Here is a 24,447-nt window from a genome sequence, read left to right on the forward strand (position 1 = left end):
TTGGGCAGACAGTCCCAAGAGGTCACTTAGTGAAAGGGAGTTCTTGCCCCAATCCTCATCTTCTCAAAAGATGGCTAGAACATAAAATGTGATAGGAGCTATATGCAAGCTTCAGTGACTTTCTGGTACCACTGCAAAGATAATGTCAGAACATAGCTTTATGTTCCTTTCATTACAAAAAAACCCCCACCCCCATAAAAAAAAACCACTTCATGATCATTATATCTAATGAAAAAAACTGTTTCCTATTCTAGGAAAGGAAATAGCTTTGCTTTTTCTAATAATGAGTTAATAAAAGTGGAATTTGAAAGGCTGGCAGATTACAGTGGGGGTTCTTGACTTTGTTGTGGTGCAAGTAGAACTTTGTGGCACGGGAGCATGTGCACATCTATGATGTTAGAACACTTGAGGCTGCCTCGACAGTGTAATTGCTGTCATCTTTTACTGACCAAATGTTTTGGCAAATTTTACAAGAATTTTTACTTTTTTCACTGTAGAAGTTATGTCCTTTGTGTTTTTTGTGTTCAGTATTTTACTTTACTCATCGGATAGGAAGCTCTAAAATATTGATAAAGGCAGGTAATTTCTTCATCAATCTGAAATGTCTCTTGCATGTAGATTCTTCTTAGTCAAGTCATATTCACATTCAGTGGTGTTATGCAAAAATCTTTGTGCGGCATGTTTAGGAAGTAACCACTGTCATCAGTCGGTTTTATTGTGGTAACTAGGTACATTTCTAAATGAATTAAAAAATAAAATCTAGTCAGTCACTCTGGGTGGTTTTAAACTGTTACATACATAGCATATAGTGAAATGTTATGAGTTTTTAATTCCTACTTATTCATGCCATGCATTGCATGGTTGCATCTTTATTGCCACCCATCTTGCCTTCTCTGGATGGTCCGACTTTCCCATGACTGGGTACACAGAGTCCAGTTACTAATTTGACCATTTGGCTCTGTTTGAAAGCTTTGATTCTGTGATTTTTCTAAGCTTTGATTTTTTTGTGTGTGTGTGCATGATTCATTTGCTCTGTTTCATTGGAAATGCATTAGGTAGCAATGACAGTTGCCTTGTTCCATATGCAAAGGGCACTAGTGCATGAAGAGCAGTAGCTTGTAAAATAACTGCAGATGCAGATCAGGCTGTAGATTATAATAGTGTTAATGTCTGTAGTTAAAGGAGAAGTTGGTTTATCTTTTCCTCAACATAGGCATATTATCTATAACTGAATTTTACTTAATTTTTTAATATCTTGTTATGCAGAAACAAATTATACAGTGATTAGATTTTTTTCCATCTTGGTAATAAAAAGGGTAAAGGTGGTAAAACTTTTAATTGGTTAGCTTAAAAAGGAATGATGTGTATATATAGTTGCCATAATATAATACTATGCACTCAAAGGGCCCCTATTTGTGAACTAAAAATAGAGACCTCTTCCTTATCCTCAATCTTGCTGTGGTGACTACCCAGGTAGTATTCAAAGAACTAGCATTAATATTCACTGAGGTTGCTGTCATGCACTTTACTTGGAAACAAAGCGCTTTAATGTCTCTCCTATTGATGTTTTAGTTGAAGAGTAATACATAAATCCAGGAAGTCTGAAAATCCGACAGCCTTCTCCTGTTCATTCTTTTTCTTTTTTTGTTTAATTATGTATGATTTTTTTGGTCTGAAATGTGCTGCTAGTAGACAAAATATTTAACTTCACTTTTGCTGTGGGTACTCGTAAATGGTTACTGCTATTATAAATGCAGAACATCTAACTCTTTGGGGTTCCTTATATGGCTTGTATGGTGAATTAACTATATTTGGTAATGAAAGAAAAACTTTAAGTAGTTGGAAAGCTCCTTTTACTAATTAGGATTTAAATATTTTTTTTGTCTTTTGATATCCATTGATTTATTGAAGTTACAGGTAAACCACTTCATCTCTTAATATTTTTCTAACCAGTGGTTACTTTTCATCAAAAAGGAGAGAACAGGTAACACTGAAACAAAATTGCTAGTAAAAACCAAAAAATACTCCACTATAAACCACAACTACTCTATAAAGATTTTACTTCGAAGAGTTTGATTCTTGAAAGACTAAATAGAATAGCACTTGGGAGCACAGCTATCGTAATGATACTTCTGTATGTTTGTGTGGTGTAAAGATGGTCACAGCAAGTATTTCAGAAATAATAGATCTAATAAATTCAAAATTGCCAAGTGACCGAATGACAGCAGTGAAACTACGAACTATATACCAACATCAGCTCTTTGAAATAATCCTTCCTTTACTAGTGCTGAGTTAGGAATTAGTGCTGTGTTATACCAATAAAATCATCGCTAATGCTGAAGGTTTTTAAAAGCTCCAGTTGAAAGGCTACAGGATTTCTTCTGTCCTATTTTGACAGGACCTAAATGTCACTTTAAGATGTTCAGTTGCTTTATAAACTCCTTACCTTTTACCAGTGTGTGTTGTTTGAAATTATAGAAATTATTTTAATGAGAGAAATGCGCACTGACTAGCTTTCCAGATCTCTCTCAGAAATTCTTGAGATGAGTTTCGTTTTCAGCTTTGATGTGGGAAACCAGGAGAATTTACTTCTGATCCAAGCTGTCAGTTCTGACAGTACAGCTGTCTCCCTTATGCTGAACCATGAATGCATTCTAAGATTTGAGTGAAATACTGGTATGAAAAATCAGTTCATAAGTTTGTGGGCCAAGAGTGAGGATTGCAGTTCAGCTCATAAAGATGATGTAGCAGTGTAAGAATAACCCAAATGATAGTTGGGAAATCCTATTTCCTTTTGCCATTCTGAAACCCAAGCTCTTGTCTGTTTACGGTATAGAAGAGTCAGCGGCATTCAGGCCGTGATTATACATTCATCAGTACTGCCATCTGAGCTGCCTTAAGCAATCTGCCGGTTATTCATGTTTCCAGCTGCTTGGTGCAGTGTGTTAGCCATTTGTGCAACTGCACAGTGAGCTGAGATAATAATCTGGCAGAGGGACTACTTCTATTATTATTTTTCCTTTTTTATTGTGTGTTTTTCTTTTTTTTCCCCTTCCTGGATTCTTCTTTGTTTTGGTTTTTTTTCTGCGTTAACATTCTTTTTTTTCTTTCCCTTTTTTTCAATTTTTATTTTTTGTTGTTTTTTTGTTTAACATGCTATTTTTTCAGCTGGATCAGCTCTCCAGTCTGGTTTACTTCACAAATGGTAAATGCTTGTACTGACATGACTAGGGGAATGAACTTGCATGGATACAAGCAACCATAGCAGTAGGAAGAGCTAGAGGTGAAGACTGTATAAGCTAGTACTGCTGCCAGTGTTTGCTCATCAAACTGTAACTTGCAATGTGGATGTCTAAATCTGTGGTATAATACTAAACATTTTAGCATGCTGCAGTCAACAGTGTCTTGTCCTGTTTCTGTCAAATTCCTTTGGGTTATAGAACTCACTGATGTAAGAATAGCTTTAGTGATAGAGACAGACCTAATTGGCATCCCAACAGCAATATGCTTTGGGAATTTCTGGTTCAAATTAAACATAAACTGCTATCAACTCTTCGCTAGTCCAGCTGGGAACGTGGAAGGAAAAACTCATTAGATGTACTCAGATTTGCTGTCATCAGAGGTTCTGAATTGCGCTTGTAACAACAACATCAGAAATTTGCAAATAAGTTTTCTTCCTTAGTAAAGCGAGCACTCTTTTGTTAACTGTTAACTCGCAGCATCAAAGAACAAATTTATGTGGGTTCTGACTATGACTGAAAGAATTTTGTGTGTCATACTGTTGAATTTAACTGAAATTTATACTTGTGTATGCCACTTGCAATTATTTAACATGTTTTATGAGTTGGTGAGGAAGAGAAGGAAACTCGGTGCTTTTACGAGTATGAACAGTTACTTAAGCAGCATATTGCAGTCAGTAGTTTAAAACTGACACCTGCAATTAATATTTGTCTAAAACCACCGAAGATGCCTCTTTCAAAAAAGATCACCTAATCTTGGTTTTCATTTCTGGATATACTCCCATCTTGGAAGGAGGAGGCAAAATGTCTCAATTTTGCAGGCTGCCCTGTTAAAGCTATCTTAGCTGTTTCCTATAATGGGGTTTTTTGGTCCAGTAGGAATCTTAGGTGTTCTTTTCTATTTTGCCATGTGATTTTTCAGCTGTATGGACTTTTTTTAGTGGTATAATTAGTTGTTGACAAAATGCCTGTAAAAAGTACAACTTGGAAACACTCATTTTGTGGGTTTTGGGGGGGGGGTGTTTTGTTTTCAGGGGTCTTTGGTTGTTGGGGGTTTTTTGTTAGCTTTCACGTACTGAGATTTGGCTCTGTATTCTTTTAAGTTCCCTTCTTGTGTCTTCAAAACTGTGGATCTGTTTGAATAGCAGTATAGTTAGGATCTAATTCTTCTGAAATTTGTTTTGCTTAACTAATTCTACAGATATTTTGCACAACTAATGTTATGAATATTAACTCAGGTAAATCTAAGAAGTAATTACAATATATGAATAAGAATTATTTTGTAGATGTGTTTAGGGCCGAATAGAAAGTTTCTAGAACTCAGACTCATATTTTGTGACTAGGGCTTTAAATTCCCATTAGATGTTGTCATATAAGAATGTGGACAGGAAACAGCATTCTGTATAGGCTGTTAAGAAAACATCTAAATCTGGTAATTTTGGAAGATGCTTGAAACAGCTCAGTCAGGAGAGGGAAACTTTAAGTTGATGACTTCCTGTTACTTCCTGCCTTTCCTTGATGGACTTGCACTTTCAAAAGCTTTGCCAGGAAACAGAGTATGTTTGCAAAGCATAAATAGAAAGAAGGATTCATTGATGACTTTACCAGGAGACACCATTTTGGAAACTGTGCGTGTACATGCATGTGCAAAAGCAAACCAAGAAGCTTCACTGGAAAATTTATAATGTGGTGGTAGTTTATAACATTCATTTAACAGCAGCATTACATTTTTGTGTGTGTAAACCTAATGAAAATGGCAAAAATGAAAACTCTGTAAGCGTTACTTAGTTTGCCACAATAAGCAAAAGTACACTTAAAATTACCAGCTTGGATGGTTTCTAAGAAATTTCATACTGCTTTGTGGCAGAAAACACACCTTATTAATTCCATCACTTGAAAACTTGAGGGAAAATCTGTGAATTGTGACTGTCATTCAGATGGACTAAGCTGCCAGCCTTTTTCCAACTCTGAGGTGGACTGCTGGCAGATACCTTAAGGCAGCCAGAAATCCAAAGCTAGCCTCTACCACTTGGGTAATTTTTTCTGTTGTATGTTGTACTGTAAATAACAGTATGAAGTAGGTGAGCATTCAGCTTTTGCTTTTAAAAAATAGATTGACAGAGCAGCTATGCAGAGCAAGCATGTTTGCCATATGCCAAGTGCCGACTTGATGGTTTTCATTGTCCTGCCATTGTGAGCAACTAAATTTTGGGTTTCCCATTCAAACAACAGGTATTGTTCTGATTAAACTCTACTGCTCTGTACATAGTACTGTGATGGCGTGTGTAGAGGTGTGCATGCATCAGCAAAATGATTTTAATGGGGCTTAATTCACCAAGAGTGTGAATCTAGAGTTGTTTCATGAACCTAGATTTTGCCATATCTAGGATATTCACAGGCTCAAACACTGACCGTGTTGGAGTTGCTAGAGAGAGGAAGCATGGTGAGGAGACCTCCTCGTGTAGAGGAGGCTGCAGTCAGTTTGTGTAGACCTGTAAGATGTACTGAGGGCCTGTTCTGAGAAGTTAGTGACAAACTCTTTTCTATAGGTTCAGTTTAGCTGATAGGTTACACAGGAAAAAAGGAGTGCTTACACAGGGGTCAAAATAAAGACTTGACTGAGATAAATGCCTCTCTCACTTAAGTATTAGCAGTTTCAGCAGCACAGATTTTCTTTTGATAAGCAAGTGCAGTCCTGGTACATCTCTGCATCTCTTAAAATACCTGAATTAATGTGTATATCCCAAATTACAGATTTTTGATGAGATACATGTCACTGGTCCTTCTCATGTCACTGTTGGGCTCCATTTATTTCCATAGGATTTGGGGGAGGGGAGCTAAATTCCCTTTTGCATGGAATTGATACCTTGGTAAAGGAGTTTGGAAGTTCAGAAGTTTTGATGTCATCTTCACAAGAAACTCTTTAAGGTTTTTTTTGGACAAAAGCCACTGGTCTCTCTGTTGTGTCTTTACAAAGATGGCTAAGTTAGCAAATACTCTTGCACAATTTAACATTGGATTTGAATGCTGACATTATAGTCAGTGACGAGAGAGAAACTGGACACCTACATCACCAGACGTGGCTGCCTTGTAGTTTGTTGAGAAGTTTCTGTTGAACTACATAAAGCTGTTTTAATTGATGTAGGAGGGTTCTTTTTGAGTACTGTAGTTCAGTAGAAGCCCGGAAATCCGGCTGATCACGGGACCAAAGAGTGCTTTATATTCAACATAGTGGATTCAATTAAACTTCTCCACGTTGAAGGTATTGACTGAGATATTGAGCCCATTCTTAGTTACTGAAATGTCAGGTTAGTGCTCTACATTAGTTGTCGTATTGGTTTTATTTGGCAAGGTTTTCATACTGGGAGGGGGCTGCAGGGGTGGCTTCTGTGAGAAGAGGCCAGGGCTGCCACGTGTCCGACAGAGCCAATGCCAGCCAGCTCCAAGACGGACCCGCTGCTGGCCAAGGCTGAGCCCGTCAGCGATGGTGGTAGCACCTCTGTGATAACGTATTTGAGAAAGGGCAAAAAACACTGCACAACAGCTGTGAGAGAGGAGTGAGAACATGTGAGAGGAAACAGCCCTGCAGACCCCCAGGTCAGTGCAGAAGGAGGGGAGGAGGTGCTCCAGGCGCCGGAGCAGAGATTCCCCTGCAGCCTGTGGGGAAGACCATGGTGAGGCAGGCTGTCACCCTGCAGCCCAGGGAGGTCCACCGTCGAGCAGATATCCACCCTGACTCATTTAGACACCTTTCTAGCTGGAATACTTTTAATAGTCATAAACTTTCTTTTTTTAATTCATGGTGGAAATAAACACATTATGCTGTTCAGTTTTGACTATACTTACGTTACTTGTTGATGTAAGCGATGAGTGTGGATTCTTGGTGAGTTCTCATATTCCATGCACATCTGTTCACTCAACTAACCGTAGCATCAATTTATTTTTTGCTAGGGGTTTAGGAACTTAACTTTTCAAGTCGGATTTTTTTTTTTCCAGAGGATGAATTGTGTTCGATTTTTCTGTAACTTCTTACAGGTATCAGATGATGGTCGATACGTCTTGCTATCTATCCGAGAAGGGTGTGATCCAGTGAACAGACTGTGGTACTGTGATCTACAGATGGAGTCTCAGGGTATATCAGGTATGTGTTTTCTTGCTTTGTAAGTTTTCCTTCACTTTAAGACAATGTAAGACTTGAAATACTTGATTTATGTTTAAATATGTGTATTGCTTAACCTCCTCTCTTTTTTCTAATGCAGAGATTATGAGAAAATATGCTGCACTGCTGCTGGTAGCATTCCATTTTCTGTTATGCATCAGTAGATGGAAAACTCCATTCTTAGTTCTGTAGTTTGTTTAAAAGGTCACAAGGAAAAATTGAGATAATATAAGCAGCATTACCAGTCTATGTTCCATTTCTTTCTATACCACTAGTACTTTTCCATGTTTAATTTTTTTTTACGTTTTAAAAATCCCTGTGTCCTCCTTCAAGTGCTGATCTCCCTTTTTTGAAAAAAGTACCTGCTTTATAGGTAATATTTTTTTTTCTCCATCTGGTACTAGGAAACAAACAAAAATCATCTAATATTTTGGTAAAATAACTTTGCTTTGTAGCATCATTATTATTACAGTAGAAGTATCTACTCATATTTCAAATACACGTTCATGAAATGCTCCTTCCTTGCCTTCTAGCTGGGTTAGCCTTTGGCTTTTGTGTATTTGGCTTTTTAGCCTCAGTGGTATGGTCTGAAAGTATGGTACTTTGCTCCATATGGCTATTGTTGATGGTTGGCATAGTTAGTTGTTTCACTGATCAGTGGTTTTGTATTTCCAGAGTATTGGATTATTTGAAATCTCTTCCTCGATATGTGCTTTGCATAGAACACAACTTAGCTCTTTTTGATTCTTTGTGGCTTCTGTCTTTGAAAGCTTCAGAAACAATAAATACTGCAGTAGCTCCTTGTTAAATACTGGATCTCAAGAAACTTGTTCTCTTGCCCATAAACAGAATATTCGAGGCTTATGAGTGTGATTAGAACTGATAGCAGCTCTGCAATATGGGGTGTATAGTTCTGTTTCTCTCTGCCTTTATTACAGTATGTGGTTGTGTGGTCTTCCCTTAGTTCATCAACAAGTCTTAGTACAGTATTTTGAATTTTGGTGAGTTAAGTGTTAGTGATGATAGTTAACAGTTTTATACTCCTTTCTGGGGAATTATTAATTTTGATTTGTGGACATGTCACTCTCTCCTTTTTATAAAGGATATTTCTTAATTACTTCTAAACTTGTCTTGGACAACTGAGTAGTTGTTTAATGTCCTCTTGAATGTAGAAAATGGCAGGTCTAATCAAAATTATTACAGATGGTTTCCATGCAACTATTACAAACATAAAACTGTAGATAAAAATGTCATTTTATACAGTGAAGCATTTTCGTAAATGATAAATTGCACTGTCATTCAAGTTGACACTTTCCAGCTAGAGATAGAATACACAAAAAGCATAGCTCGCCTTCCATATTCACCCTCCTATTTATAGATACACTGGACAACCTTGAAGAGAATACTAGCATTGAGCCTTGAAAGACCGTGGCTGAGATAATGAAGTATCTGTTTTGTACTACCTGGTATAAGGTAAACCTAGAGTTTAACCTTTTCCAGGCTTGGAGATGCTGTTTTAAAGAAGTTTTTTCTCTGAACCAGTCTTTGACTCGCCTTTCTATTTGTTTGTTGTTGGGTGGGAGTTGTTCCATCCCTCCAAATTCTCCTTTTTTGCCTATAAAAGGAAAGATCTAGCTGTAACCATTTGCTTGCACAAATTCTCTATTTTATAAACTTGGGAACTCTCCGTATCTGTCTCACTACGTTGCCATGTGCATTTTCAGTACAAAGACTCTAGCTTTACCCATGTCTTTCTACCTCCATGTTAGTAAGCACTGACCTAACAGTAAACATCTGGGATGTTTCCTAGAGTTGATCTTCTATGCAAATGTAAACACCCTGAACCACTGGTCCTTCAGCCTCTGGTAGTCAGAGGCAGTAAGTTGAGCAAGCAGTAATGTATGTAAGCTTAATTCTTGGCTCTATCAATCTAGACCACAAGAGGTGTAATTTCAGTTCAACTTGTAATTTTCTGGGACAGCAAGAGGTTGGTTGTGAGGTTACAAGAAACAAATGCCAAATTTCATTATTTAAGCTGGTTTAGATAAGTAAATAAGCAGCTCTAGAATAATGGAATTTAGTGGCAACTCTATTTCTTGACTTAAGACTTGTATTTAACTGCCAGTTTGTACAGACTGCTCGGTAATATTTCAAGGTATGTTCACATGGGTTAAGATTAAGTGATGCTTAAAGAATTACGTATAACAAGCACATTCTGAAAAAAACTGAGCTACAAAAATACTGGCTCTTTTTATGCCGTCCATAGAATGCAGTGTTCAGTACGAAAGTCTAGGTAAATATCAAACCATACCACTTGTAATGAAGTGTTAAGAGCATCAAGTGTCTTGGAAAAGTATCTGTACTTTTAAAATGTACTACATTATTCTTCTGTCTTTTACAACAGACTTTATTTATGAGTAGAACTCATACCTTTGGTGACATCTAAGATACTTCTTGCCATTTTCCTCCTTCAGAACTATTCAATGTTTAATCTGAGCCTTTTTATTTGACCTGTTTACAATGATCTGTTCAAAAATCCATTCTAGTGTTCAGAATATCTCAGTTTTGAAAAAAATATGAAGGAAAGAAAGAAAAGTAGGGTAGCTAGTGTTTTTCCAGTGCCATAGATGGTACTTGATATAGATAAATAATTAGACTTTCAGGCACATTTTTTTTTTCTTCCCTACTTGCTCTTTTAACCCAGGTTGTCCAAGAACACGCTAGTTCTTTAGAAAATTTCCTTTTTATGATTTAGATCTTTTAAGTCTCAAACTTCTTTAGACTTATTCAGAGGACATCAAACACAAAAGGCAATGAGGCCTTTTTGAAAGGTACAGGCAATAATATTTTACATGGCGTCCATTATTTACACCACGTATTTCTTGGAGAGGAAGTAAAAGCAACTGCTAAGCAAAAGTTAATGGATGAGATTCTAATTCTTAGGAAGATTGTGGCAAAACCCTAGTTATAGAATGACACGCTTCAACAGATTGTTTTTAAAGTGGCTCTGTAGCATATATTGTTTATAAAATAACGTTTCAATCATGTAATCATGAACTACTCTTTTTTAAAATAGTTTCTGTCCCAAGGTAAACATACCACTGCATAGTTTGAAATGCTACATGTAAAACTGTGAGTAAAGGAATTTTCTGTTACTTAGAATTGCACAAAAATGCAAAGAACTGATTCTCATCTGTGACTTATTACCGGAAACACCTATTTCAAAATGTCATGTTAACTAACTTAGGGGCACCTTTCTTGATTTTTGATTGCTAGTAGTGAATTCTTTTCCTTTGACAGGAGGAAATCAGATTTCTTAGTTGTTTAAACCATTTTCATTAAAAAAGAACATGTTTTCATAGTCAAGATATACAACCACTGAAGAGTGATTTTTTTTTTTTTTTTTTCCTTCTGATGTACTGAGGCCTTGTGGAGTTAACTGTAACTCTGTTGCTGTTTCTTAGAGATGATTGTTGCAATGCTAAAGGCTATTTATTTGGCCCCCTTTCTAACAAATGGCTGTGAAGTCATGAAGTTCAGTGTTGCAACCTCAGTACTGACTGCCAAAATGCCAGGTGGTTGTCTGTAGGAAAACTGCAGGGATGTGTGTGAAAGGCAATTCCTTATGGTTATAGATCAATAGTGTATTCCCAAGATAGAGAAACTTACCTTTTTACTGGGAGATAAATATCCATATTTCATGATTTAGGAAAAGTAACATGGGGTAATTTGATTTGTAAAAAATTAGTGCAATTACTTGTTTACACCTGTGTGTATTTTCGTGGTTCAAAAGCAAAGAAAATGAGTTCTGAAAACTAAAAATAAATGCTGTTATTAACACTTTCTGCTTCTGAAGAAGCAGAATGAATTTCTTGGGAGATGGGAGGTGCGAAAGTGTCCCTCTTTCATGTTAGGAACTGTAATAGCCCAAAACTAGAAGAGGAGAATGTCTCCTCTATCTGTAGATTAGATGTAAATTTGTAGAGGAAGGGGTGAAAACAGCAGGGTACTTGAAAGAGTGAGTGTGTGTGTGCACAACTTTCTCTTTTTATACCTGTGGCAAAGTTTGCATTAGAAAATTCTGCATGTCTTTTTCAGTGGGAAGGATATCAGGACAAGACAACAAAATATAACCAAAAAGTTGCATCAGACCTAGGTCCAGGTGTGTTCTGATCTACTATATTGAAGAACTGGTAGTTTATTTCTTATCTAAGATGCATTAGAACTTTTAATTATTGAATCTTTTTGCAGTGTTGATAGTAACTTCTATGTTAGTCTTCTTCAGACTAATGTTATTAACATCATGAATGACTAACTTCTTGCCTCTTTATTATGATAAGGTATGTTTCACAGCTTTAAAGTTGACTTTAGTGTCACACTTCACCATTTAACTGTTACTGTACTGATGATGGTCTTTATTTCTAGACAGAGTTAATGTGGCAGTAATAGTTGTTTGTTTTTTAACTTTGGTTGTCTTAGGACTCAGTCCTCAAGATTAAAACTTGCTTTAGAGGTACTGAATAAATACCGCAGGGTTCACAATCCAGGGTCTGCTGAAGCCTTAAATGAGTCGATAGGAATGTGGCAAATTGAAAAATGTAGTTTCTTGAAAACAATACAGCCTTACCCAAAAAGAAGCACTAAGTTGCTTTATTCAGTGAAGACTGTGCAAAGAAATTTCTCTTAGCAATGACGCATCATTAACATGAAATGAGAAATTTTCTTCCTTCTCCTAAGCCTGAATGATTAGTAATTCTGTAGAACAGAATTCATTGCATAGTGTGTACAGTGGTAGAATTTATTAATATTTGTTATTTCATACTTTATCTAATAGTCTGGTTCATTAAAACAGTGAAAAAACAGTAATTATAGTCTCTTCCAAAGTTGGACCCAAATGATTGGCTTTTTCAGTATTTAGGGTGTTTTGAAAGTTCATAATTATAATTTGATCTTGTCCAATCCCAAAGTGTCTTCGTTCTTGTTTTATAGAAAATGAAAATACAAGCTGAAAAACACCACGTTAGGGAGTGTGAGAGAACAGAAGAAAATATATTTGGCCTCTTCAAAGAATAGTGTGGGATGTTTTCATAGTGTGTCTCTTAATCAGTAGTGATCTCCAAAACTGACAAAAATCTGATTTCTAGGGCAGTTGGGTTCTAATTTTCCTAATAACACTTTTAAATGCAATTAATAAACAGATTATCTCTATAGCAGCATAATTAATTATTGCTATTCTCACAGGTTAAAAAATGAACCGAAGGCAGCAAAAAGGCAACTCCCATCTTGCATCAGTGTATAATCTGTACCTTTTATATTGTATTTCCTGAAAAGGAGAAGATGAGTCTGAAATACTTGGCACCCCTCTGCGGAGGTCCCATCAACATAACCTCTACTGCCTTTTGCTGTTGCTGAAACAGACCTAGTACAGAATTCGCTCCTTCCCTGGTTTTGGCTGCAATGTAGCCATAGTTTGTATTAGTGTTCTTCTCAGTACCATCCTCCTGCTGGAAGTCCTGAGCCCTTCAGATCTTCTGGCTGATTGAAGCATGTGTTCAGGCTTCCCACTGCTTCATCGTCGGGATGGGGTATGCTGCCTGTGTAACTCAGAAGCTATGTCTATATAGTAGCAGGTTGACCACAGCCTGCACTGTGACACTGAAGCCAACAGGTACATGCCAGCTCCCCTCTGTGTGTCAGAGCTCTCTTCCTCCAAGATATCACAACTATGTCCAAGTTGCCTGTTGGGAATGATCTTGGCAAATACTGTCCCCCAAACTATGACCGCGTACTGTCTGCTAATTGGCACACACTAAAAATGTGACAGGGGATATGCTAGCAGTTAAATAGTGCAGAAGTCATGGAGCAGTGCTTCAGGCCTCTGCCCCACCTCTCTTTTATATATTTACGTATATATATAACCAGGTTGATTTCACACAGCAGCCTGTTCTGTGTCAATTTCTTCTACAGCCAGGGATATGAATTACCTGGCATTGAGTACAGACTTCTTGTCATGATGTGTTTCCAGCTGAACTATTCAAGAGCTAAGGATATAGCAATGTTGGGTGATGGATGGAAGTGAGGAAAGGAAGCAATACAGTTGCAATTTGCCCAAATGAAAGTTATGTTCCTTTAAGAAGCAGTGGTCACAAACCAGGAATGGTAGAAATATTAGTATGATGGTAATGACTAATAATTTCTATCAAAAAGTTGTCCTAAGGAAACAGAGAGGTAAACTTAAAAGATGGTCTCCATCTCTCCTTCTTTCTCTATGTCCATGTCTGATATCTTTCACCAAGCACTAGTCTGTGAGGTACAGAATTGGTTAGGTTGGGAGGGGCCTCTTGAAGTCATCTAATCCAACCCTTTGCTCAGGCGGGGTGAGCTAGAATGGGTTGCCCAGTTCCGTGTCTGATTGGGTTTTGAATATCTCTACAGATATTCTCCACAACCACTCTGAGCGACCTGGTGCCAGTGTTTGACCACCCCACATTAAAAAGTGTTTTCTTGTGTTCCAGTTGAATTTCCTATTTTTTTTTGTGCCCATTGCCTCTTGTCCTGTCAGTGTGCACTGCTGAGAAAAGTCTGGCTCCCTCTTCTTTGTTCCCTCCCATCAGGTTTTAATACACATTAAGATCGCCTCTGAGCCTTCTCTTGTCCAGACTGAAAAGTTGGAGCTTCCTCAGCCTCTTCTCATATATGCTCCAGTCTCTTAATCGTCTTCGTGGCCCTGTGCTGGGCTTGCTTCAATAAGTCCATACCTTTCTTGTACTGGGGAGACTGGAACTGGATACAGCACTCAAGATGTGGCCTCATCAGTGCTGAGTAGAGAGGAGGAATTGCCTCCCTTGACCTGCTGGTAACATTATTCTTAATGCAGCACAGGATGCTATTGGCCTTCTTTGATACAAGGGCACATTGATGGCTTATGGTCAGCTTATTGTCTAGCAGGACTCAAAGATCCTTTTCTGCAGAGCTGATTTGCAGACACTGAGCTCCCAGTGTGTACTTGTGCCTGGGATTATTCTTTCCTAGATGCAGGACTTCATTCTTCCTTCTGTTGAACTGCATGAGATTCCATTCAGCCCAATTCACCAGCCTGTCCTGATCACTCTGAATGGCATCACAGCAATCTGGTTTATCAGCTGTTCCCCCCAGTTTTGTATCATCTGTAAATTTGCTGAGGGTGCACACTTTGCCAGCATCCAGGTCATTAATGAAGATCTTGAAGAGTATTGGCCCCCGTATCAACCCCTGGGTTACACCACTAGTGACTTGTCCTCAACCAAACTTCAGCCAGGCTGCCTGCAACTTCCACATGTACAACCAGTTCTTCCTTGTTTCTAAGTATTGGGTCAAGCACAGCACTTTCTTTGGCTTCTTGATCACCTTGGGAAGTTATCATCAAGGCACTCTAGAATTCTTCTAGATTGCTTGAGCCCTGCTGCATTGTCCTTCCAGCAGATATCACAGTGGTTAAAATTTCCACCATAAGGAGTAGGGCCTGTGAACATAAGGCTTCTTCCAGTTGTCTGAAGAAGGCATCGTCTACTTCTTCCTGATCAGGAAGGCTATCACATATACCCACTACAGTAGTACCCATGTTGGTCTGCCTGCTAATCTTGACCCATAAGGTCTTGACTGGCTCCTGACCCATCCCGAGGCAGAGCTCCATGAATTCCAGCTGCTCTTTCACATAAAGGGCAACTCCCCTCCTCACCTTCCCAGCCTGTCCTTCCTAAAAAGCCTTTATCCATCCATTGCAGCACTCCAGTCCTGTGGGCTATCCTACCATGTCTTTGTGATCCTAATGAAATCTTTGTGCCCAGAAACTGCACACAGACTTCTAACTCCTCCTGTTTGTTCCCCGTGTTGTGTGCATCAGTGTAGAGGCAGTTCAGGCAGGCACCCAAGCATGCTGATTCCCCAGTACAGGTTCAAGAGCTTTCTTCCTGAGGCTGTTCTGCAGGCACTTCTTTCTTGACATGCCTATGCTTGCAGAGATTCCACTTCAGCTCTGTTCTGTTGATTGCTGTGTCCCTTCTGTTCCTATCACCTGGGCCCTTGGCTTGCCTACCCCATCGACAATTTTGTTGCTTGTTTGTTGAAGAATCTCTTTCTTCTTTGTCATTTCTAGTTTAAAGCTCTGCTTACTAGGTTGGTCAGCCTGCAAGGATACTTTTGCCCTGCTTAGTCAGGTGGATAACAGTACAACTGTAGTACAAGATGAGGTAACCTAGAATAGCTGCTGAATCATTGGTTTCTCTAATGGATGTGTATGGGTGGATGTCTTCTGTTCATGATATGCAGCCTGTTTTCTATAGAAATAAGAGATGCTTAATCCCACTTTGCTTTTTGAACCATTGGCTCCCAAATTCAATCAGTTGTGATGGAGAGGTAGGAGTCCCAATGGTGCAACCCTCACAAGAATGCATGGGAGGTCAAGTGGCCAGGGTGAGAACCTGTTATGCAAGGGCTGTAGCATAAACTTGATTGTGTTGTACCTTGAAGATTCACTCAGGTGAGTAACATGATGGACCTTGAGATGTGAAGAAGGCTTCAGAAGAAATTTTTCTCTTGTTAGACTTAAGACTTTCAGTCAAGGTTCTCTCTCATGTGGATTATCAGAGACATGAAAGTCAATGGAAGTTTGTCCTTCAACTGTGACATTCATAACAGCTCTCTTCTGTGTGAATTCTCTGATGACATTCTGCTTATGCTGAGTCTTAACACAAATTGAATTAAAATGTCAACTGACTTTAATCAAATCTGAACACCGGCGTCCATTAGTTTCAGTGTTCAGAGACTTAAGTGTCTCTTCACTGCATACAAGATTCTGTTTATGCTTTGTAGTCTTTTAATAGGACTTTTAAGAAGCACCCTTCGTGTGCATTTGTTTACTTGAATTGTTACAGTGTTCAGCAGGGCTTTGTCATTGTGTGGGGGATTGTGGTGACCTGAGATGGCACAGTTTCAGAACTGATCCATGGATTAGAAGGGGCAGTAATAAGCACAGCTAGGTTTCTAGAGAGTTCCTTAAACTTTTCCCAGAGATGACAACTGTTAAGTCATAGATCAATTCAGAGAGTGTTAGACAAGTGTGTTCTCAGAGTTGAAATAAAGTCTAACCACTATAACTGGGAAAATGCACTGGAATATCATACTAAAGGAGTATTAGCTGATGTGGTGGTGTATGGTTTAAAGAACATATAGGGTGGACAAATAGGGTAGTTCTGTTTAGTTTTAAATTTGTATGCCCATTTTCTTGAATGGGCTATTAACTGAGATGTAGGTTGAATATGTAATAACAAGGCTAAGTTGCTCTAAGCCACATGTTCACAAAGCTCATCCAACAGCTAGTTGCGTCATTGACTGCTGTGAGATCCAAAGTATAGATGAGATGGTTAATGAATTTTCTTACATTATGCAGGAATTTGGTCACTGCCGAATTCTGTGTTGGAGGTAAAGTGAGAATCACTTCCAGACCCTAGATGTGTTAGAGGAGATGATGGACTGAATTTACCTCTTTAGACCGTTAGCTGAGGCTCCTGCATTCCTGTTCTCCCCCTGTAGCTATTACGTGGAAACGGTCTGTGTGAAATGAGTCCTCAGGATGATTCAGTCCATGTGGAATACAAGTAGCCCTCTGGACAGGCCTGGACCTCCGTGCTGATTGCAAAGGGTGCCCGTGGCTGTTAGCTTATATGCTCCTAAAAATAAAGGGAGGGAAGGAAAAGGGAAAGACCACAAAACTGAAAGACACTTTCAAAAATTAAAACAGGAACACTCCTCCTGTGGCATTTGAAAGAAGTACAAAGCTGAGGTGAGAGAGAAAATGTTCTGGTTAAGACACAGGTATTCGTGAAAGAAGATCTCAAAAAAAGAGAACTAGTTGCAGGACTACTTAAGTAAGTGTTAGTTATTTCAGAAGTTGTACTGACTGGCAAAGAGGAAATGAGGGAAATTGAAAAAGGTAAGAAAATGCTAGGATAGTATAGGTAGCCTAAAATCTAGCAGATAACACATCTGATATAGATGCTTCTTGAACGTTTTAAGGACAGAGTGCTTTGACAGTGAAACTCCAGTTTAGTGACCTTAAAGAAGAGGTGAAATAACATTAGAATAGAAAGAGGAGAGGCTCCGATTATTTCGGTCAAAATGCCTTTACATCCTGGAGATGCCTGCTGAGGAAAGACACGTACAAATATCTGAATTTGTAACTGAAAGCTGAGATGATGACCATTGTATTTTTATTTATTTATTTTTTAACACCATGTTAAGGTGATATTGACTAAACTAGTAACTGGATTGAAGTTGATTGACGAAAGAAAACTTCTGTCAAATATGCCAGAGGCAGGACTATGGTTTTGTAATGAGGAGAGAAAAAATAACAGAGCTGGCGATTAAGGGAAAGGACCTAATATATGGAATGCACCTCGGAATTGAAGGGGCATGACTGGTTTTCTGGTATTATAAATGGTCTTGTAGTCATTCTGTAATTAGGTTGTCTCCCCCCGCCCTATTTTTTTTCCCTCTTCTTCTGTAATAGACCCCTGACACCCCTGTTCCCTATGACACTTGTTTGGACCTGTCCTTTAAAATCTAACAGAGGCTGGTTATAGGACTGTCCTTTATCCTGTTAAATTTCTTTGAGATACATCAGAATTTAAATACTGTTTGAGCAGTGGGTAAAAACAAGCGCATGTGCATATACTTAAGGACTAAAGCCACACTACCACTGTAGAAGCTCACATGCTCAACGTCCTGAGTATGTTGCTCTATAGCAGCATCCTGGCTGTAGCAGGAAGGCTGAAAGATGAATAGGCAGATCTGACTTCTCTTGTCTAGATGGGGCAAAACAAAAGGTAGGGCTTCCCTTAGCTACAAAGGGATCAAGGTGCTAAACTACTCCTATCCCAGACATTTTATAGGCATGTTACGTGTGGCTAGCTCTTCTCGTACTGAATAGTAATGTTCTGCTTTCTAGGTTGAGGCCCTTGTATTAAGTGAAAGACATTTGTGTTGCTGTGAAATGATTCATAGTTTGATGGTGTACTGTACAGCTTATTTAGAAATAGTAATTGCTTTTATCATTTTTCCCATTTTAAGAAGGCCTTAAGAAAAAAATTCGGAAAATTCCATGCAATATGGCAATATTACACTGGATATAATTAGAGGTTGGGAGGTGGCAGATTTCATATAAGCATATACAACTTTAAGTCTTCTCTGTCATGTATAGAGATTATGATACAGTTTTTCATTACTATATTCATCTTTGGGGGGTTGTTTTAGCTGAACTAGTCTAATTCAGCACACAGATGGGCATATAGGAGGGGATTATACTCTTGTGGAATATTTCAAGTCTGGTATCAACTAATTTCCCATAGTTTTGAATTTATATTGTAAAGTCATAGTTTAGAAAGTTACATTGCAGTTTCTCATTGCAGTAGAGTAAATATGCTGTACTTAGGGAGGGTTGTTAGAATTAAGGTTGGCTAGCTCATTTGTGGATTTGTTTCTAACTTAGTGTATACTAGAAACATGGTACAATTTATTTGAAATTTTTTTCTACCTATATGTTAAGAGACCTGCTTGCTCAGAGTAAAGTTTTGTTTTGTTGGTCTGAAAGACAAAAAAAAAAATCATTTTCCCTCAAACAACACAGTATCTGGTTGAATTATTTTGCTTAAATTTGCAGGATAGAGTGCAGGAGTGGGGCAGGGGGGATCCATCTTGGGAAAAGAAAGAGGAACAGGAATTCAAAATGAAACAGTATGTTTCATATGTGGAAATGAAAAACGCTCATCAAATATCTGCCTGACAGAACTCAGAAGATGACTGAGAATTCAGGGATGAGTCAGCTACTGTGGGAATTACTGAGCAACACAATATAGCCCATAACAGGCTTACAGGAGTTCAGATATGCCTTTCCCCAGCAGATGGAAGGAATGTGTAGTCTTCCCTTTTTACTTTTATTTACATGTAGCATGTTTTTATAGCAAGACAAAGATTTCCTTTTTAATTTCAAATTAAATTCATTAGTTTCTGTCTGTTTTGAAAAGATTAATGCAACAGGATAAGCATATCCAATTGAAAAAACAAAGCTGTAAAACCTTTTTTGCCTCCTTAAATCATGACCTTTTTTCATATTTATGCTCAATTACATGTCTATCCTGTTTTTATTGCATATTCTAGACAATACAAATAAATAAGTGAATCTGCACCTTTTCCATCTTTGACGCTGAAAGGGAAGATCCAGATTGTCCCACAAGAATCGGCAAGAACTGGAACAGAATGAAATAAAGATTTCACCGCTTTTTGCTAACAATCTGTAAGCAGTAGGAACAATGCCTTGCTTTCCAAAGCAGCAGAGTAATATTGTAACTGTTCCTCTGTCTCTCATCCCAGATGGTGGTTAGGGGGGTTTGTGCCTCCTTTAAGCTTTTCTTTTCTCCACTGGTCTTGTTTTCTGACTAAGAATCTGGTAGGCAGTGATGCTAAATCAAAATGCCTTGTTGTTTCGAGGTGCCTGACTTAACTAAAGGTAAGTGACCTAAAACCTATCTTGGTTGTTTTAAATAATACCCATTTTTTTCACAGAATGAGATGTTTCCATTTGCCAGAATGGAAGTCATCTTGCTAGTATAGCAGGATTACTGTACTGGGGCTTACAAATAAGGAACATAATATATATTTCCATGTTTTGTCCCATATTTGATAGATCTGTAACATGATCTGGACATTACAACACTGAAATATTTCAATATTTATCTTTCAGATTCTTTGCTACCCCATGGAACCTGCAGTCCAGTGCTACATTTCCATTCTATAAAATTCAGAGACAGGAGCCACAGAAACGAATGCATGATAACCTGCCTCCTGAGCTACTGAAATTAGGAAATAGGCAGTGTTGAGGTTAGAGAGACAAGGTTGAAACTACATGGGACATAGGCATTCCATGTTCAATAAGTAGCTACCTCTCTGAGATATCACAAAATGTGCAAGGAGGTGGTGTTCTTCCTGTAACGGCATAGTGTGGAGAACACATACTGTCTTTGCTTTGACTGTGGATGTTGTCTCTTGGGATGAGACTCCATTTTCACTCCATACTTTCCCTTCAGCTGAGCTTCTTGGCTTAGATATCATATGTATTTTAATCAAATTGGAATCTAAAAAGTGACATTTTAAGTACTTGGGGAAAACATGTCCCTTGTGGAAATCACCTGCTGGGACTTCTGTCACTTCTGTGCATTTTAGTACAGTATTCCAGGTGTCAACCAAACCAAATTGCTTTGATGTAGAGGGAACCTCTGGCTTAACTTTCTCACAAGTTATCTTTTTGTGAAACCTGATTTGCCCAATATTTGCCACTTCATTATTGCTTTAGTAATCTTGAGTTACAGCATTTCATTAACTTCCTGCACAGCATTTGTGGCTTCTCTTTGTCTGTACTCCGTTTAAATTATAAACGAGGAGATAATGGTATCATTAAAGACTCTGTGCAAGCATGACATTTTATTAGTTCTGCTGTACTGAGGGCAGTTCTATCTTGTGCATTCATTGATTCTTGATATGTTTCAGTGGCTGTGGACCAGTGGAAGTTAGCTTGCCCTGTGTTGGGCAGAAAATGATCTTGACTCTGAGTTGAGATCACATCTAATAAAAGGCAGTAGACTGTTTCTAAATGTTTAAGAAATTTAAAGGATTTGATTTGCTTATTTCTACACTTGAAACTTTTTAAGTGTGTCAGATAGCCCTTCCCTCTTTTCTATATGTGATTACTCATGATATTTTGTCAACAGCCATAGGTTAATTGAATTTGCAGTGCAATCTTCTGTCATAAACCTTGTCAGTTTGTTTTCCCTGGAAGATAATCTACACAGCAGTGTTTTTGTTTCTTTCTACAAACATTACAGGGAGCATCTGAGTATCTTTTCTGCTTCCCAGGTTAGCTAAAATGTTCTTCATGCTTCCCTTCCCCCCTTCATAATCTTTATACTGTATACAGACTGAGTCATTTTCCTCTTCAAATATTCAGGTTGTTTGCTAGGTTTTTAAGTGGGCCATTGTGAGCTATTTGTGCCAAGAATGCTCCTTTTTAGAATAGAAAATCACTGTGATAAGTAACTTATGACAAATATATAGCTATTTTTTATGAGAATTTTAAATTAGTCTGAAAAGATAAGAGGCTTGGGGGATATTGTTTCCCCTGCTCCTCTACTACCACATGCATCTTGTGAATCGCACCAGATTAACCCAGTTTGTGGCTTAGTTTTTACCACAAAATTCTTCGTGTTAGAAATGACCAGATCTACCAATTGGAATTTTATGTTTACAACTAACTTAACCAAATATACTTTTAAAAAAAAGCTTTTATTATCTCATATCAAAGTGTTTTGCAAATACTCCATTCCTCAAGACTAGATACCCGTGGTCATAATTCACAATATTGTGGCAAGACAATACTGGGAGAAGATACCACTGGGAGAAGACAGCTGGGCTGTTCTTCAAGGTTTTGGGGGAAATCCCTTGCTATACTCTGCTTCAAGTAGCTGTGGACATGGGGGCTTTTCCCTTCGTGCTTGCCTCTTTGGTTGCTTATGGTGTAGGGTTTAGAAAGATTAGGGAAAATTAAAATGATGTGTTACTTGTCGGGATTTCACCACTCTTTGTCAGCCGTTGAACCGACTAATACAGTTTAATTTTGCTTTATAGAGGTGTAACAGCTGCACATTGTGTCAGGAAGGACAGTACTGTGGGCTCATGTCCAGAAGGTTATCCCTCTTTCAAGACTCCAGATTTCCCTACTTAACTTGCCAAACTGCAAGTAGGATTTTCAAGCCTTGACTCTTATGACAAACATTTAAAAGTGATCTAATGCGAAGTATTTCTTTAAAAAACAAACACACACATTTTCCCAGTAGCTGAGCATTGTAAGGCACAATTTTTTAGCAGTTATTTTATCAAACTTGCCTTTCAGAATACAGACAGCATTCAAGTTTGCTTGTATGTTGAACCAGTCAAACAAGTAAACTTCTGTCATTAATCACTTTGCTTAACTGTTATTCTTGGTATATGTGAAAATGGCTCATATTAGCCAAACAGCTCGATACACAGTAATCAACTAATTATATATTAGCAAACCTTGTTGTACACTTTAAAAAAAAAAAACAACACAAAAAACCCAAAACCAAACAAAAAACCAGCAGTGCTTTTTCTGTAGCATGTCTCTTACTGCTGCTATGCCTGGTAATAATTTTGGTTTTCACCTTTCTTGAGAAATGAGATTGTTTCTTTTTGATTAGATTGTCAGCCTTGACTATTTATTCTTTTGAATGTATGGTTGGTGCAGGGAAGAGGGGATTTAGCACAAATCTGTTGGCACGCAACAAGAAATAAATGAAAGCTCTTTAATCAGTCTCAGCTATGAACTTAAACCAACATGGCATGGCTGATTGGTTTTGTTGAAGTTGTTCTTAATAATGACTTTTTTCTTTATTTTGTATTATGTTAGCAGCTAGGAAGCCTAGTAAAAAAATCAAGATCCTCTTCTTGTGAGCACCATAGAGCTGATATATGAGTCACTGACTCAGAGCTCTGGGTAGAGCCCCACTCTCCTCTTCCTGGGGGAGCTGAAGCATGAGAACAGAGGGCAAAAGGAGGGATATAAGGCAGCATGGGGAGCAGAAGAGGTAGCTCTTGTTATAACCTCTGAGCACATAGAAACTGTGAAGGGCTGCTGTGACTTCTGGAATGCAAAAAGTTGAGAGGGATGGCTAGTTGGAAAGCACAGCCTGAGTTGTTGGATTGGAAGGGATTGCACTGGCTAGAAGCTAAATGCAGGTTTGTGTAAGCTGGAGATATAAGAAGTTTGGGGAGAAAGGACAGTGGTAGGGGCTCTTATACTTGGCTACTGGGCTGCTTGGAGATTGGCAGTTTGTGTCTGTTGGGAACAGTGAGACGTGGTGGGACGACACGGGAAGATGAGCTAGTGTAAAATATTTGAGAACTACTGGCTTGAAAAGATGCAATAAAAATTGAGCAAAAACTGAAGTTCACAGCTTGCTGGTTGCTTAGTCATTGTCAGCTGGAACTGCTTCGTACTAGACTGGCACAGATGAGTTGCAAGAAGGCATTTCTGCAAGAAGGAGCAGGGTTATCAGCCATAAAAATTTTTATTTTGTTCCTTTGTTTAGAAGGTAGTTCTCTTTTTTTCCCCATGCTGAAGAAAGCATGTATGTGGCTTGAAGGCAGGTAGAAAAACAAAGGTGATGTTTGTCCACTTCCTGTTGACAATAGGATTATCTGGCCTTTTGTATTTTAGTTTAGTCTTGCAATTTAGAAAGCTGTCTTTAAAAATAAATAAATAAATAAAAAGCAATGAACAGTGCTATATACAGTAACATCAAAAGGATGAGTCAATATGTGCTGCATAGCCTGAAAAAGTGGATCAAAACCTTTGTAATGAAAATGAACAAGAGAAAAAGGGTAGTGAGGAGACAGTAGACATCAGCTAGAAAGTGGAATGTGATGGGAAGGAAAGTACTCTTCTTTTTTTTGAAAGACTTTTCTGTGATTGAAGTAACTTTAAAAAAAAAAAACCACTTTCAAAAATCAATATCGAAACAAAGCCATTATATCCTAGTTCCCTAACAAATACGGAGAAAAAAAAAATCTGTTGAGTCTTGGAAAGTATGTGGAAGCCTCAACAATAGAGTGTTTACTTTAAGAAAACGGTTTCGTGTCCCTTAAAAGGCAATTCCAAAGAGTTTTGCTTTCAGTGTCGTTTTTTTTAATTGGAAGCAAATCATTAGCAATAAAATGAAATAGCTTGCTATCAATTTGAGCAAAGAGATCTTCATGCTGCTACTGTTTGACTGGACTTTACATTTATAAATAGTATTCACAATGAAGTCGTTTTTCAGATTATGTATTTGTGCTTTTCTTTGTGTATGTTAGAGAAAGTGTGGCATGAGAGAGGGATCACCTTTTGTTCCTGTTTTTCTGTTCATGTGTTCTGCTGCATGATGACATAAGCCATAACTCTCTCAA

At 38.2% G+C, this 24,447-nt stretch overlaps 1 protein-coding gene across 2 annotated transcripts in view; it reads left to right on the forward strand.

Annotated features, from left to right (window-relative positions):
- The window catches only part of PREP (prolyl endopeptidase), a 113,305-nt gene that overhangs the window by 23,846 nt on the left and 65,012 nt on the right, over nucleotides 1-24,447 (forward strand). For both annotated transcript variants that reach the window (XM_052781412.1, XM_052781413.1), the window contains exon 7: nucleotides 7,275-7,380. In XM_052781412.1, the coding sequence (XP_052637372.1) occupies nucleotides 7,275-7,380 (106 nt within the window). The remainder of the gene's footprint in view (nucleotides 1-7,274; nucleotides 7,381-24,447) is intronic.

The sequence above is a fragment of the Harpia harpyja genome, chromosome 3 (genome assembly GCF_026419915.1).
Source record: "Harpia harpyja isolate bHarHar1 chromosome 3, bHarHar1 primary haplotype, whole genome shotgun sequence".
Lineage (NCBI taxonomy): Eukaryota > Metazoa > Chordata > Aves > Accipitriformes > Accipitridae > Harpia > Harpia harpyja.